This window comes from Polypterus senegalus, chromosome 8, assembly GCF_016835505.1.
Source record: "Polypterus senegalus isolate Bchr_013 chromosome 8, ASM1683550v1, whole genome shotgun sequence".
In the NCBI taxonomy this organism is placed as follows: Eukaryota; Metazoa; Chordata; class Cladistia; order Polypteriformes; family Polypteridae; genus Polypterus; species Polypterus senegalus.
Genome location: NC_053161.1, coordinates 163062482 through 163079722, shown reverse-complemented (window position 1 = coordinate 163079722; position 17241 = coordinate 163062482). Strand labels below are relative to the sequence as shown.

The following is a 17241-nucleotide window of genomic DNA, read 5'->3' as shown; positions in this document are numbered from 1 at the left end:
ATAGACATTTTAATAGGGGTATAGTTGGAAGAATAAAGGGAATGATTACTTGATCAGTAAACAAAGTATAAAATACCTATATAATAAGTATAACAATCGTAATAAACGAACAATAAAACTGCGGAGAACCCGTGGATTAAATAAAGGAAATGGGTATTTGAACAGTAAAGTAAGTCTAAAATAGCTACACAATAACTGTAACAATCGTAACAAATGAACAATAAAATAGAAGAGAACCCGTGAATTAAATAAAACGGTTGCTTCGTTGGTGAAGCAAGGAAAAAGGACTTTCTTGTATGTGGTTCATTTTTAAAACCGGGCAGAAGCTGTGAGAAAGCTGCTTCCTTGGCAAAGGTCGTAAACTAAAGAAGACACCGCAGTGAACACAGAAGAGAACCCGTGGATTAAATAAAACCTACACAATAACTATAAAAATCGTAATAAATGAACAATGAAACAGCGGAGAACCCATGGATTAAATAAAAAGGCTGCTTCGTTGGCGAAGCAAGGAAAAAGGACTTTCTTATATATCGTTCGTTTATAAAACAGTGTAGAAGCTCTGAGAAAGCTGCTTCCTTCGCAAAGTAAGGAAAAGACTGAAGAGACGACGGGGACGCGGTAAGTGTTCGGCAAGGCAGCTGAAGCTCTGCATTATGGGATCTGTAGTTTATTGTGTTACCAGTGCTTCATATCCCCGGGCCATTAATAACAATAATACAGTATATAAAATGATCTCGCGCGGATATAATTACACGCCGGGCCAGATGTTGCCTGCGGGCCTTGAGTTTGACACATATGGACTAAATAGAACTTGAAAAGATATATTTTTTCGTACATCAAGCCCGCGTGCTATTGTGGTTTTGCTTGCATGCCTCAATAAGTCATCCTCCCCTCGCTCTTACTTTTTTACCGTTCATCTAATGAATACACTAAGTATGGCTTTACCAAAACAATCATTGATGGCGAATAAAGTATCTATTATTCGAATATGTAGATCGGGGTATATATATACATATATATATATATATACCCGCGTATCGCAGCGGAGACGTAGTGTGTTAAAGAAGCTATGAAAAAGAAAAGGGAACATTTTAAAAATGACGTAACATGACTGTCAATATACAGTAATTGTTTTGTGAGTTTTACTGAGTGTTGCTGTCATCAAGGATTTGATTATCATTATTTCTTTCAATCAGGTTCATATTTGTAGGATGTGTTGTGTTCAAGTTACATTCCGTGTTTGTCAATCGTTGTAAAGATGACAGGTTTCATTCATCGATTTGTTTCTTACTGCATCAATAAACAGCTCGTCTTCTTCTTTATCTGAGACCGACACACTGCATGCACGGGTTTTTTTTACACTGTCTTCCTTTAGCGGGACATTGACTTTTCCACCGTGTGCTTTGTTTCCACAGTAGCTGCATTTATGAATATGCTTGTATGTATCAGACGCTTCATATTTTTTGCTGCCTTTTCAATTGTGTAATTCGTTTTTGTTCAGCGCTCTTTGGAACTGTTGCTTTTGTCTGTGCACGCGTCAGTTCACGTGAGCAGCTCAGTGTACATGCATCGAAGTTTCCCAGCTGTGCTGGTGCCATGTCGTGCTATGTCCATGGCTGTATCTAATGTTACCGAAGTCCCGGCACTTAAAACGTTCTCTCGCAGTTTCGCTGAGTTTGTGCCAAACACCACCCTGACCATCTCATCTTCCTCTGCATAAGCACAGTCCTTCACCTGTGAATATTTACCCGTGGCAGTTTGCTATTGGATTGCCGCTGACGGACGGCCTTATATAGGTAGGCACTAAATTACAAACGCCAGTGGCAGCCTGTCTATGAACTTAATTTAAAGTTTAGGTTTACATCGTGCTTTGTTTCCGAAGTAGCAGAACTCATGAATATGGTTGTATATGTCACTCGCTCGCTTCTTATTGTTTCGCTGCCTTCTCAATTATATAATGCATGTTTTCTTCAGCGCTTTTTGGGCCTCTTCCTGGTTTTCTACGTACTGCGTGATTACGTGGAAGGCGTGATGATGTCACACAAAACTCCGCCCCCACGGGTTTCAAGCTCATCTCCATTACAGTAAATGGAGAAAAACAGCTTCCAGTTATGACCATTACGCGTAGAATTTCTTCTTTTGTAAGGAAGCTGTAAGGAATAACCCTACCAAATTTCAGCCTTCTACCTACACGGGAAGTTGGAGAATTAGTGATGAGTCAGTCACTCAGTGAGTGAGTCAGTGAGGGCTTTGCCATTTATTAGTATAGATACTGTGGCTTTTACCTTTAAACCACGAGATTCCAAAGATGATATTGCAACTAAAATTGAAAATCCTTATTGCATTTTTCATTAATATAGTGTACAGTGCATTTGGAAAGCATTCACAGTGCATCACTTTTTCCACATTTTGTTATGTTACAGCCTTATTCCAAAATAGATTAAATTCATTTTTTTCCCTCAGAATCCTACTCGCAACACCTCATAATGACAACGTGAAAAAAGTTTACTTGAGGTTTTTGCAAATTTATTAAAAATAAAAAAACAGAAATCACATGTACATAAGTATTCACAGCCTTTGCTCAATACTTTTGTTTATGCACCTTTGACAGCAATTACAGTCTCAAGTCTTTTTGAATATGATGCCACAAGCTTGCCACTCCTATCCTTGGCCAGTTTCACCCATTCCTCTTTGCAGCACCTCTTGAGCTCCATCAGGTTGGATGGGAAGCGTCGGTGCACAGCCATTTTAAGATCTCTCCAGAGATGTTCAATCGGATTCAAGTCTGGGCTCTGGCTGGGCCACTCAAGGACATTCACAGAGTTGTCCTGAAGCCACTCCTTTGATATCTTGGCTGTGTGCTTAGGGTCGTTGTCCTACTGAAAGATGAACTGTCGCCCCAGTCTGAGGTCAGGAGTGCTCTGGAGCAGGTTTTCATCCAGGATGTCTCTGTACATTGCTGCAGTCATCTTTCCCTTTATCCTGACTAGTATCCCAGTTCCTGCCACTGAAGAACATCCCCACAGCATGATGCTGCCACCACCATGCTTCACTGTAGGGATGGTATTGGCCTGGTGATGAGCGGTGCCTGGTTTCCTCCAAACGTGACACCTGGCATTCACACCAAAGAGTTCAATCTTTGTCTCATCAGACCAGAGAATTTTGTTTCTCATGGTCCGAGAGTCCTTCAGGTGTCTTTTGGCAAACTCCAGGCGGGCTGCCATGTGCCTTTTACTAAGGGGTGGCTTCCGTCTGGCCACTCTACCATACAGGCCTGATTGGTGGATTGCTGCAGAGATGGTTGTCCTTCTGGAAGGTTCTCCTCTGTCCACAGAGGACCTCTGGAGCTCTGACAGAGTGATCATCGGGTTCTTGGTCACCTCCCTGACTAAGGCCCTTCTCCTCAGATTGCTCAGTTTAGATGGCCGGCCAGCTCTAGGAAGAGTCCTGGTGGTTTCGAACATCTTCCACTTATGGATAATGGAGGCCACTGTGCTCACTGGGACCTTCAAAGCTGCAGAAATTTTTCTGTAACCTTCCCCGATTTGTCTCGAAACAATCCTGTTTAGGAGGTCTACAGACAATTCCTTTGACTTCATGCTTGGTTTGTGCTCTGACATGAACTGTCAACTGTGGGACCTTATATAGACAGATGTGTGCCTTTCCAAATCATGTCCAATCAACTGAATTTACCACAGGTGGACTCCAATTAAGCTGCAGAAACATCTCAAGGATGATCAGGGGAAACCGGATGCACCTGAGCTCAATTTTGAGCTTCATGTCAAAGGCTGTGAATACTTCTGTACATGTGCTTTCTCAATTTTTTTATTTTTAATAAATTTGTAAAGATCTCAAGTAAACTTTTTTCATGTTGTCATTATGGGGTGTTGTGTGTAGAATTCTGAGGAAAAAATGAATTTAATCCATTTTGGAATAAGGCTGTAACATAACCAAATGTGGAAAAAGTGATGTGCTGTAAATACTTTCCGGATGCACTGTACTCACAAAAAGCTTACGTATTCATTATAAAGTTCACAGTTCGCTCGCTCTTCATTCGACTGGAGTTACATTTTTCAGGTGATAAATATTCTTGCAAGACGTTATAAATTGAAAAGTCCCCCTCTTTTTCAGTAAGAAGTCCACTTATTGATGGAGATAAACTGAAATACAAAAATGAGTCACAAGTACAATTTGAATCTGACAAGTGATGTGTGTCGTAAAACATTAGACATGCGCAGCACAAATCGGGCAGTGTTATGAAAGTAATTTTATTAAGCAGAGAGCGCATGGATGGGAACTCGTGTTGCAAAATAAAAAAAAAATGCTGATCTGTCACTGTCATAACAGTAAATTTCTGCACATGTTGCGCAGCTCGGTCACTCCTTCTGTGCATGCGCACGTGGATCAGGCAGGCACTGAAGATTAGGTAGGAAAATACACTTTTTTACTTTTTTTAATCTATCTTTATCTCATGTATGTGAAAAGATTTTGTACATACGTAAAAGCGTCCTGTATGTACCTGAAAATATCTCAAACATATGAGATAAGGGCTATCCCATATATTTTTTTTTTTTTTCCACTGTGCAGTTCATAGCTTCCATACATTGTTCCCCAGAACATCCCCTTAACATGCACACGTACCGGTCCCGGTACATAACGACGATTTTACGACGTCACAATCATATCACAGCCATGTGTGCATGCCCCTCTGTCATGCACCTCGACATACTACACATCAAATGAAAATTCAGAGTCTCGTCTTTCCGATGATATAAACACACAACAACCACAGCACTGACACTAAATCCTTTTTTACAGAGAAGTAATAGTTTTTAAGAGCTGACTTTTCCTACCTTTGACTACCTTTGAAGGCTCTCTGCAAGTCAAACATCAATATTTCCGAGCAATATTGATCTCATTCTGTCCGTAAGGCTCCAGGGAATATAATCCAGTAAAACGATTAGGTCCAAAACACACGATAGATCCTCAAAGGGACAAAAACTCCAGAAAACTTTTTTTAACTCGAGACTAGCTCCGACATTTTTTTTCATCTCTATTGATCATATCAGACGTAATTTGTTTCTGTCGGCAATAACCATGCTAAAGCATGTTACACGGAAGTGTTAGCTTCTGATTGACACCTAAGTTGGCCAATTACGATGGGTCTGGGGGGTGACTGGCACCTCGTATAGCCAACGAGTGTCACAGACAGCTGAACGATGACGCACAACTCCAAACCCTGGTATAATCTACCTGTTTGATTGGACGCTGTGAGTGTCACTCCAAACTTAGAGCCAATGAGCAGCTGAGCATTTCGATATGTAACTTGCCATACCAACTTGTAAACAAAACCGATCGGAGCTGCGCGAAGCTGGCATTTGTGCCAGTCTGCAGAGTTGGTGCATAGTTGTTTATTGTGATTTCACCTAGTTTTTTTTGCATTTTAAATATGGATAAAAGTACAGATATACGTAAATACACTCTCGATTAAGTAATAGAGGCATGTACGCGGCGTGACAGTGATCTATCGTACCAGGAGACGTCTAATGGCAGAGAGCGACATGTGATACGCCCTTGTGCTTTCTGCCTGATAGGGATTGCTACAATCAGTGGCACATGGAAAAACACTGAGCTGTATTGTAACAGTTTGTAAAAAAATTTATATAGTTTGTGTGCAAAAAAATATGTGTGTATATATATATATATATATATATATTTTTAGCCCATAAGACTTGTTTTGACTATTTTTATATTGAAATGTGTATTTTTTATTGTTTTTATTATGGAATATGAATTTCCATACTAATAGAGTGACACTGTATGTAGAGATAGATTCCTTTAGGTGAAAGCTTTCAGTAGAGTCCTCATTGATATATGTGGGTCGAAGCATTCAAAAGTTATTACACTTTTTCCATACGCTCCAAAATGTGGATAATGGATAAACCATAGGTCCCTCTAAAAAGCACCTGGACATGCCCACATAAAAACTGGTGTAAAATGTCATTTTACAGGTATTCTTTTCAAATTTGAAATGTGAGTAGTCAACAAGTTATTCTGTTGGTACATAGTGTGTTTTTGTCCCCACCTACCTACTGCAGCTATAGAGGCCTTTATTTTCACAAAAAAACTTAGGCGAGAACAAAAAAATTCATTTTTTCTGTGAGTTCTAATGTGCATATCTTTTGATCAGTCACACCTACAGTGATTCTGACTGCTAAGGGTGAAACTAGAGAATGTTACCTTTACAAAGAGACCAAATATGTGTTTATACTCCAGATAGTTCAATAACAGCAATGATTCTAATTTGGAGAGGTCAAATTACAGGCGATTTAGCAAAAATGACCCCGCTTGATAAAATGCTTGTCCTAGAAAGAAGAGGCAGGAGTAAGTGGAAACTAGAAATGGTATAGGGTATGTTTTGTGAATTCAGAGATATCGATAAATATAAAACATGACCCTACTTGAGCGTAAAAATTATTAGAGAACATAGCACAATGAGGCTAATTTGAAATTGTACTTGATGTAAATTCTTTGAATCTTCTATTAATTTTATCACTATGTATAAGAAAGCAGTGCACAGAAGCAATTGAATTTTTTAATAGGTGAGTTATTTAGCACCTAGAGTGTGTAGCATTCAAGTTCAAAGGTGGTACAAAAGTTGTATAACAGTCATGAGTCCTAGTTTAAAAATGAGTGAACTGCAGTACTTGACCTGAAATATTGAGGGAACTTGAGTGATGTTAGACTGAGCCAATGAAGATTAAGAGAAGATGTGAAGAGGCTTTTTTAAATTAAAGTCAAATTAAATAAAATAGGGACATGGGTTTGTGCACAGTTGAAGTATTTCATTTGTTACTGACTTGACATTGTCAAGATCTGTTTGTCAATCAAATTGAAATGGCTGTATACTTAATGTAGTTTAGGTGTTTGTGCATTTGAATATTGTTAGGTTTAGCAATTTAACATTGTTGTATTAAACAGTCTTTTTCTCTTTAAAAACATTGCATTCTGGAAAAACTCTACATAAGACTTGTCTCTTGTAATTCAAAAACATAATCCCCAGTAACTTCAATGGGAAATAATACATTCCTAAGTCTTATATTATTGATAGCCATTTTTCCTATACAAAAATGAAATACCATTACAATGATCTTTTAAGTAGTTACTAGTAGTTATCAAAACCCACTCGAAAGTGTCCTTTTCTCTTCATTAATTACTTCATTATAAAGATTTTTTCCAATGTTCCCAAATAAACTCTCTAATAGCTGCCGTACTACACAGCATACCCTTAAATTGCCATTGTTTATATGTGCACAGTGTTTCTAGTTTAAATGAAAAGCAAGAACCAAATGGCAACTGTATGGTAAAGAGAGAATGAAACAATGCAATCAGTATCAATGTTGGCAAACAAATTGGAAAATAGGTATGGGGTGGTTGGTTATTGCTCTTGTAAACAGGAGGATAGTATAATATCATGTTAACCCTGGAGTAGAATAAAACTGTGCCACAGTGTCACATTGATTCATGTAAGGAAAAAGAACTGCCTACTCTGTAACAACATCAATGCAAGCCTGTGATACCACCCACTCAGGATGCAAGATTGCCCTGACACAGGGACATTTCAGTTGTTGGCACGATCAGGTCCCAACAAAGCTAGTCAGCTTTCTGAAGAGTTGCATGATGGGAACGAATAATACCTTCAATCTAGCAAAACCCAAATACATAGTATTCATCAAGCCAGGTGGAAACTTATAAGAGAATGCGTTAGGAAAACCCACATCCCTAATCAACTCTGGCAAGGCGTGGGAAATGTGCTCGGATCTCGAGGGAGCAGTTAGGTTTTTCCAACCAAGATCACTGAAACCACCCTGAGACCAGGGTGCAGGGGGTTTGTCAGCACAGCAACCATCTAACATCTTTGTAGTGCTGGCAAGACCGGGTCTAAAATAAGTGAGATTACTAGAGAGCTAGCAGGGAAAGCAAGCTAATGGTTGTGGGTATAGAGAAAGAACAGAATTTAGGGGTCAACACCCCTTTAAAGGCATCTGTGGAGAATGTTGGGGAGATGTTTCCATTGAACCACTGCTCCCCTGCTGGGGAATATGCCCCCTTGCTCACTACAACATCAGTAAATGGTGAATCCCAGCTAATAACCCTGCAGCTTGACCCATGTGTACTAGTGGAGTTGTGGTAGCCAGGAATACCAAAACAGAAACAAGAGTCTCTGTATGATGAGCTAACTGTAAAGGTACTGCCTTGTAACACAAGAAAACACTAATGGCGCTTTTCCACTGCATAGTACGGCACAGCACGGTTCAGTACAGCTCACCTTAGTTCGGCTCAGTTTGTGTTTCGACTGCAGTTTAGTACCGCTTTAGAGTGGGCGGGATTATTCACGTGTTGTTATAGTTGCGCCGCCTCTACTGCCGTGACACCGTGGAACTTTTACAACAACACGCAGACAACGACAACACTTTAGCTCGACGACGCGCAAGGGTGAGCATCTAAAAAAAGCACATCACTAGCTAACTTTTATCACTGTTGCAAAGCATAAAATGAACTTAACTGTCAGTGTAACATTAAAATGCTGATTCTGTATATTACAGATCTTCCACATTTTGTAACAGACCATCTGTTTGGACATTTAACCGTGCTTCAGAGTGGTGGGATGTGATTGTTCCCGGTTTTACAAACACTCAGTGGGTGGAGAACTTTCGAATGTCTGAAGAAACATTCATCCACTTATGCAACAAACTGCGTCCAGCGATGGAGAGGTGGGACACAAACTTCCGCGTGTGTGTACCTTTTAAAGAAAAGAATAGCCAGTGACGCAGTAATGACTATTTTCTCCGGCCAATCAGTGACCAGCAGAGTTTACACGTCACGTTTTGGTAACGGTTCGGCGCGTTTGGAACCTCGGCTGAGGTGGTACTAAAAAAAGGACCAGGTACTGTTCCCAGTGGAAAACCCCCCAAAAGTGAGCTGAACTGAACCGTGTTGTGCCGTACTATGCAATGGAAAAGCGCCATAAATGAAATTCCTTTTAAGCACAACAACTTATGATACAAACCCGGAAATCTCAAAGAAAACCCATAATTGTAAATATGTTCTAGTCATTTAAGCTATTATTTCATAGTGGTCTCACTTGTAGGTCTAACACTGACATGTATCTGTAACCTTACAACATTTTGTACCACTTGCTCTCCATGTCTATCCTGCTTGTTGTTAACTTCTCTGGTGTGAGTATAAACATTAGCTTCTGCATACGGTTGAAAGTATTCTTTCATGTAATGTTATCAGGACAATCTCCTAATGTGACTGAAATGAACCAAAAGATGGCAGTCACCTGTCATTTATTAATGAAAACTTACTAAAAGAATGCATTACAAAGACTTGTGCTAATGGCAGATTTAGGAACTTTGTTCAATTTATTGCTGTTGTTATTTTTATTTGTCTTGTTTTGTATAGTGCTTATCATGACTTGGAGTAATTGGAGGTTCCAGTTATAATTCTGACAGAAATAGTTAAACAAGACAGCATTTATATTCATTGATACACAAATTAGATTAAAAATGGAATTTAACGGAAAATTTCAATTTGATTAACATAATATACACTCATGGCCGAAATTATCGGCACCCCTGGAACTTTCCCAGAAAAATGCACCATTTCTCCCAGAAAATTGTTGCAATTACAAATGTTTCGGTATACACATATTTATTTCCTTTATGTGCATTGGAACAACACAAAAAAACAGAGAAAAAAATGCCAAATCTGACATTTCACACTATTTTTCAGAAAAAATTACTGAAATCAAGCGCTTCCTATAACCATCAACAAGCTTGTTACACCTCTCAACTGGAATTTCTGACCACTCTTCTTTTGCAAACTGCTCAAGGTCTCTCAGATTTGAAGGGCCTTCTCCCAACAGCAATTTTGAGATCTCTCCATAAGTGTTCAATCGGATTTAGATCCGGACTCATTGCTGGCCACTTAAGAACTCTCCAGCACTTTGTCTTCAACCATTTCTGGGTGCTTTTAGAGTTATGTTTGGAGTCATTGTCCTGCTGGAACACCCATGACCTCTGACGCAGACCCAGCTTTCTGACACTGGGCCCTACATTGCACCCCAATATCTTTTGGTAGTCTTCAGATTTCATGATGCCTTGCACATAGTCAAAAGCATCAGAACTTAGAACGTTCACCATGTTTGACTGTAGGTACTGTGTTCTTTTCTTTGTAGGCTTCATTTTGTTTTCTGTAAACAGTAGAATGATGAGCTTTAACAAAAAGCTCTACCTTGGTCTCTTCTGTCCATAAGATGTTCACCCAGAAGGATTTTGGCTTCCTCAAATACATTTTGGCAAACTCCAGTCTGGCTTTTTTATGTTTCTGTGTCAGCAGTGGGATAATCCAGGCTCTTCTGCCATAGCGTTTCATTTTGTCCAGATGTCGACGGATAGTTCAAGCTGACATTGTTGCACCCTGAGTCTGCAGAACAGCTTGAATATGTTTTGAAGATGATTGGGGCTGTTTATCCACCATTCGGACAATCCTTCGTTGCAGTCTTTTATCAATTTTTCTCTTCCGTCCACGTCCAGGTAGATTAGCTAAAGTGCCATGTGTTGTGAACTTCTTGATTATGTTGTTGTGCACAGTGGACAAAGGAACATGAAAATCTCTGGAGATGGACTTGTAGCCTTAAGATTATAGATATTTTTCACAATTTTTGTTCTCAAGTCCTTAGACAATTCTCTGCTCTTCTTTCTGTTCTCAATGCTTAGTGTGGCACACTCAGACACACAACAGAAAGGTTGAATCAACTTTTCTCCATTTTAACTGGCTTCAGGTGTGATTGCTATATTGCCAGCACCTGTTTCTTGCCACAGGTGAGTTCAAATGAGCAGCATATGCTTGAAATAAAACTATTTACCCACAATTTTTAAAAGGTTACAATAATTTTGTCCGGCCCATTTTTGGAGTTCTGTGTGACATGATGTCAGATTTGGCTTTTTTTCTCTGTTTTTTTTTTGTGTTGTTCCAATGCACATAAAGGAAATAAACATGTTTATACCAAAACATTTGTAATTGCAACAATTTTCTGGGAGAAATGGTGCATTTTCTGGAAAAATTCCAGGGGTGCCGATAATTTCGACCATGATTGTATGTGTACTGTCATAACATAAGATTATAATGATGAGCATAAATGTCATTGGTGCATCAAAAAGCTGAATGGTCCTTGTTTCTCCTGCCACTGCTTATTCAGAGTAATATAATTTTGAATAATATTATAAGAGCATGATGATCTATAATGTAGTTAATAAAATGTTACCAATAATCTTTTTAGTTGGTCTGTCTCGCACAATCTATTTAGTATACTATTTCAGCTTCTTGGCTACAGTGATTATATTCATGTGGTGAGTAGTTTAAAATGCAGAAGGCAAAATTTAATAAGTTATGTATATTTTTGTGCATTTGTAATGCTGTAACTTGAAGTTAATACCAGAAAAAAATGTGAAAAAGCTTTTTTTTTTTTTTCTTTTTAAACTTCATACAGGAGAAAATCGCCACTGCTGCTTTGAATGTGGAAAAGAATTCTGTCACAGGAGTGCTCTTCAGAGACACAATAGAATTCACACCGGAGAAAAGCCGTATTGCTGTAACGAATGTGGCAAACAATTTTCATTGAAGAGCAGCCTTCTGGCACACACAAGAACTCACACTGGAGAGAAGCCATATTGCTGTAGTGAATGTGGTAAGCGATTTTCAAATCTGAGCCAACTTCAGAGCCACAAAAGAACTCACACTGGCGAGAAGCCATACTGCTGTTCTGAATGTGGCAAACGATTTTCAAAAGTGGGCAATCTTCAGAGCCACAAAAAAGTTCACACAGGGGAAAAGCCATTTGGCTGTTTGGAATGTGGGAGACGATTTTTGAAAATGAGCAATCTTAAGAGCCACACAAGAATTCACACGGGAGAGAAACCGTTTTGCTGTTCTGAATGTGGCAAACAGTTTTCTCATATGATCAGTCTTAAGAGACACACTATAGTTCACACGGGAGAAAAGCCGTATTGCTGTTTAGAATGCGGCAAACAATTTTCATGGAAAAAGATTCTATTGGCCCACACAAGAATTCACACAGGAGAGAAGCCATTTTCCTGTTGTGAATGTGGCAAACAGTTTTCGCAAAGTAGCCATCTTCAGAGTCACAAACGAATTCATACAGGAGAGAAGCCATATAGCTGTTCTGAGTGTGGTAAGCAGTTTTTGAAAATGAGCAGTCTTCAAAGCCACAAAATAATTCACATTGGTCCCACTACTATAGAACGGACAAGTCAACACAGCAGTACTGTGAGTAAGAAAATAAGAGCAGGAGGAACAATCCAGTGGTCAGTTGAAGACAAAGAGGAGATCATGTACTGCTACTTCTATGCAACTGATCCTAAGTTCCCAACTAAAGGATATGCCAGTAGGGCTCGTGAAAAACTGCAGTACAGAAATATAATTTCGATTTCCAAATTGGATAAGGTGACAGATGCAAATTTAAGATCCCTAATTGGAATAATTAAAGAAAGAAAACAAATAAGTCATGAGAAATTAGAATACCTCCAAAGAACAGCAAAAGAAGAAATAATACAAGAAACAAAGCAGCATTTACAACATGAACACACTCATAGCCAAATTGAGTAAAAGGGAAGACAGATTTGAAGACAAATTCAGAACTCAACATCCAAACATGAATGAACTGATAAAGTGATTATCGGCCAGAAGCAGAATGTCCTTAAAAGCAACTGATTCTTAAATAGTGAAATACCAACAATAATGAGGAGTTAAGAAAGGAATTGAGTAAGTTATGTCAGATTGTAAGTGACAATGAAACTTAAACTCCAGCGTAACCACCCAAAAGCACAAGATCTGATGAACCCAAACACCAAACAAGCTAAGCATCCAGAATTAGAAAACAAAAACAACAAAAAAGAAAATCTGCAGTCATCCAGATCCAAAAGAGAACAAAACAAGCAAAATAAGCAACCCAGCAAGAGCAGAAATGACAACATGGTTAAAGGACAAAGAAGCCCAAGAAATGAAAGAAGAACTCTTGGACTTAATCATCAGATAAGAATACAAAAGTTGATTGAAAAGACAAGTGACCAGGGCTGACGTTCCAGTACTGCAAGTGAGGTGAATAAGGCCAGAACTGAGAGAGAGAGGAACCCAGCACTATGCAATGAATTAACACAAAACATGATTAATTAGTGAACAGAAAAAACAGAAGAACATAAAGTTAAGAAAACATTAACAAATTTTCACACCACCCAAGATGAAACTGAGTGAAGAAAAGAAAAAACGACCTGTTGGAAGTGGTGGCATTAATCAAGGTATATATGAAAGGAGTGAAATCACAAAGTTCCAGGAAAAATACAACAATTAAAGAAACAAATGTGTATTAACACATGAACTTCACCATATCAAACAAGAAACTTAGAATTCAGACAGAAACCCAAAGCTTATGAGAATTTAAATAGAAACCCTAAGAAAGGGTGCAGAACAGACTATTTAGAGGCAATCCAAAGAAGTCTTATGGAAGTTAAGTCGGGGGCACCCTGGAAGTAACTTCACCATTAGACCAAAAAGACACTGAAACATTTTGGAGAAAAATATAAGACAATGCTCAAGAACACAATAAAGGAGCAACATGGATAAGCAAATTATAGAACAAAAAACACCCAAATGAAAGAAATGAAATGGCATGCAGTAAAGCCAAAGAAATGGAAAACAAACTCAGAATGGCTCCTAACTGGAGTGCACCCTGTGCAGATGTCATACCCAGCTTCTAACATGTGAACCTAAATTTGCAGTGTCACAATATGACTGAGTGTAAAAGTAAGTTAATGGAACAACAACAGACAACAAAACAATGGTTTGCTACAGGAAAAATCTTCATGCAATCAAACTCGGGAAGAAAATAATCTCCCCTTTGCCTTCCTCTCCCCTGTACATAAATTCTTTAAAGCAAAAGATATTGATAGAATTCTAAGCACCCAGATCAAAATACTTCATGTGCAACAGTACAAAAGGAAAATAAAGCAAGGTCATATGGAAGAAAAGACCAGCTTTTATAAAGTTATGCAAGAAAGGCAGAAGCTGAAGTGTGGTGTGGATGGACTATTAAATACCTGTAATAGTGTATCAGACTCCTTGATCCACAAATGCTTACAATTATATGTAAACAACTGTTTTTGAGTTTCCCTATTAATGCTATGTAATTTCAAACATATCGGCAGTTTCACCAAATATATAATAAGGGGAGAAACATTCCAAGGAGACTCTTGTTCTGTCTGGCATCAAACCCCCTAAGTGCCCTCCTCAATAATGTTGGTCATGGGTGGTTCAACATCAGCACTAAAAATCAACTGAATTGTTAAATTGTCACTCCACTGTTCTTTAGGGATACCTTGAGGCTACGGCTCCAACAACTGGCACCTTGAAGAGCATCTGCACTTGGTTACAGAATATTTCAATAACATCTAAATGACGTTTGGAGTTGACCGATGTGCCAGATTGACCTTCACAAATGGGTAATTAACATCAATTAAAAATATTGACCTCAATCATCACTGTTATCAGTAAATTGGAGCCAGAAGAACCTTTTGGAGATTAATGAAGGAGCAGATCTAAACCTTAAGACACTAAGGCAGACTGTTGGCAAAGAGTACATTTGTAGAGTGATTTTAAAAAAATAAAAAAGAGAGAGAGAGAGAGATCTCTAACGACATAAAAAATCACACCAAAATCAACTGGCAAGACCTATCCAGTTTGATAAATTTGGATAATTAAACTGATGTAAGAAAGGTGTAGCGAAATTAATTAATTGATGATAATCAACTAGTCCTCAGTTTTGCATGTGCTATACCAGTTAATTAGATACATCAGTCAGGCTCCTAATTTATTTTCTTTGCTTTTCTATGTAGGTGGGCATTCATGGCTGTTAAGACTTATAAAAAGGTTACTAAAGCCCACTCATTTTAAGAAACGGGCTACCATTTATTGAAAAATACAAGGATTATAGAAATATGAAAAATGTTTGTGTAAGACATAGGATGTGATGACAAGACAATACCGAAGAGGCTGACTGAGTTCATTTACTGGTCTTCTTGATATTCTTGGTTTTACTGTAATTTTGGTTCAACGTTTCACTGGGACATCCCACTGCAAAGGGCTAAACTGTAATGTTGTAATTCAAGGCTTTTGTTTCCGATCTAATGGCAGGGTGCTGTACCGTGTTGGCCATTATGGATGCAATGAGAAGTCCAGCAAAATTACACCTTTTTATTGGATAACTGAACAGATTACAATGTGCAAGCTTTCGAGGCAACTCGGGCCCTACCAAATGCCTGAAGATGGGGCCCGAGTTACCTTGAAAGCTTGCATATTGTAATCTGTTCAGTTTTCCATTGTAATGAAAATCATGAGGGAAAAAAAAAAGCTAACCTGATAGTCCTGTGCCTGGTACACAGAAACAATCAAATGTGACAAAGGAGGTCTAGATGTGTACTATTTAGAGCTATGTTTTATCTTGGTCCAGATAAACAGATTAACAACACCAATTATTTAAGGATGAGGTCCATTGTTGTGTGGAATTGGGTCCCTTGTCTTACAGTTTGAGCTTGCAGTGAAGGGCACACTGTATTGTTTTGCTACATGGTCCTTTGTCTGTGGTTTGGGGTTTGCCTCATAAACTCTTTGCCATTTCCTTTGTAACTTCAGTAGGATAGTGTGAGTCTTTCTTGTACAAGAATGTAGGCAGTGAAATTTTCATCTTAAATTAATGATACTTCTCCCTTTCTACTTTGCCTGACTGGACTTGGTCACTGGCACAGAGCTTAAGTATTGTGGAATGGATCTTGGAGCTTGATAACAGCGTTCAGCTCCAAGGCTGTATGGAAAGGAGCTTCCAGGCCCATGGAAAAATTGTTACTTTTTTTGCTCCCAAGAAAATAAGTGGCTTACTGCTCCAGAAGAGGCTGAAGAGGTGCATCTGATTTTAATGGAAGGCGTAGCATCTTGTGATTTCAGTTATTGATCCAGCATGGGTTTATAGGTCCATCAGAGTTACCTAGATTTTAGCTTATGGTTACATGCCTAAAATGAATAAATGATTTGGGCACCATTTCCATGAAAATAGTCTTGGCAGACATGTCAGTGATTTACAGCTGTGTTATCAGATGAAATTTGGAGTTAATCAAAGTGTTGGTAGAGCTGCAATTTATCCATTTACTTTGGTGTTTTTTCTGTCACTTTCCAATAATGTTTGTTCAGCGTATTGGCCTACAATTATTCTGATCACGTTTTTATGTTAAAAGATGATATTTGTTGGTGTTCAGTCCTTACGAATTTCTCCAATGTGCAGTTAGTTCTAAAAAATGTGTCATGTATTTATATATTCATTCACTATTCCAGAAAGTTAAAAAATCCTGTAATATAAAGTAAGCCTCTGTAATCATGGCACTTGGTTACTGTGTTACTGAATCAGAGGTTTTTTTCTTGGTGTTGGTTGAAGCAGGCCCAATTTGAATTTGTCCTGCATTACCTCTTCAATAGGAAAACCTCAGGCCTGTCAAACACTTCCTGATACTCCAGTACTTAGTGCATCATTTGTGTTAAAGGTGCAGACCACCTCTCAACCTCCAGTGCTAGGACCAGCATAGTCTCTGAACATTTCATTGATACAACTGTGAAATATGCCACATTAGTTTTTTAATAAAATTAAACTAATCAAAAGATTTTACATTGCTTGCTTTATGTATGTATGCGTTTATTTATTGTTTTGGGGGATTAAATGAAGTCCACTATACGGAATGGTCAGAGTGTGTGCAGGAGTGAGCAGGCATGGGTTTTTAAAAAAGGGATTAAAAAAAAAAAACACATGTTGGTTCCTGTGATGGCCCAGGTTGGCTCAATGCTTCCTGGAGCTTCCAGAAGTCTCTTGAACATGTAACCATCGACAGTCATAGACCAAGATCAGCCAGGCAAAAGAGGACACATACATTCAACATGGGGTTGTTGAAAAAGTGTACAGTGCTTTATTTAAAACCAAACAGAAAAGTGTTTTAATTGTACAGTAAAAAATGTTTTCATAAAATAATTCATAAAATAGGTGAACGTGGAGGTTAAAAAGTTCAATAAGTAATCCTGTAAATCGAGGTTAAAAATCCTGGTCAGAAAAATCATGTCCCT

At 38.5% G+C, this 17241-nt stretch overlaps 1 protein-coding gene across 2 annotated transcripts in view; it reads left to right on the top strand.

Moving 5' to 3' along the window:
• The window catches only part of LOC120533251 (zinc finger protein 501-like), a 45694-nt gene extending 28906 nt beyond the window's left edge, over positions 1-16788 (top strand). The window contains exon 3 of one of the 2 annotated variants that reach the window (XM_039760043.1): positions 11558-16788. In XM_039760043.1, the coding sequence (XP_039615977.1) occupies positions 11558-12693 (1136 nt within the window). In that variant the 3' untranslated portion in view covers positions 12694-16788. The remainder of the gene's footprint in view (positions 1-11557) is intronic. The other variant, XM_039760042.1, reaches the window with a different exon arrangement.
• The last annotated feature ends 453 nt before the right edge of the window (positions 16789-17241 follow it).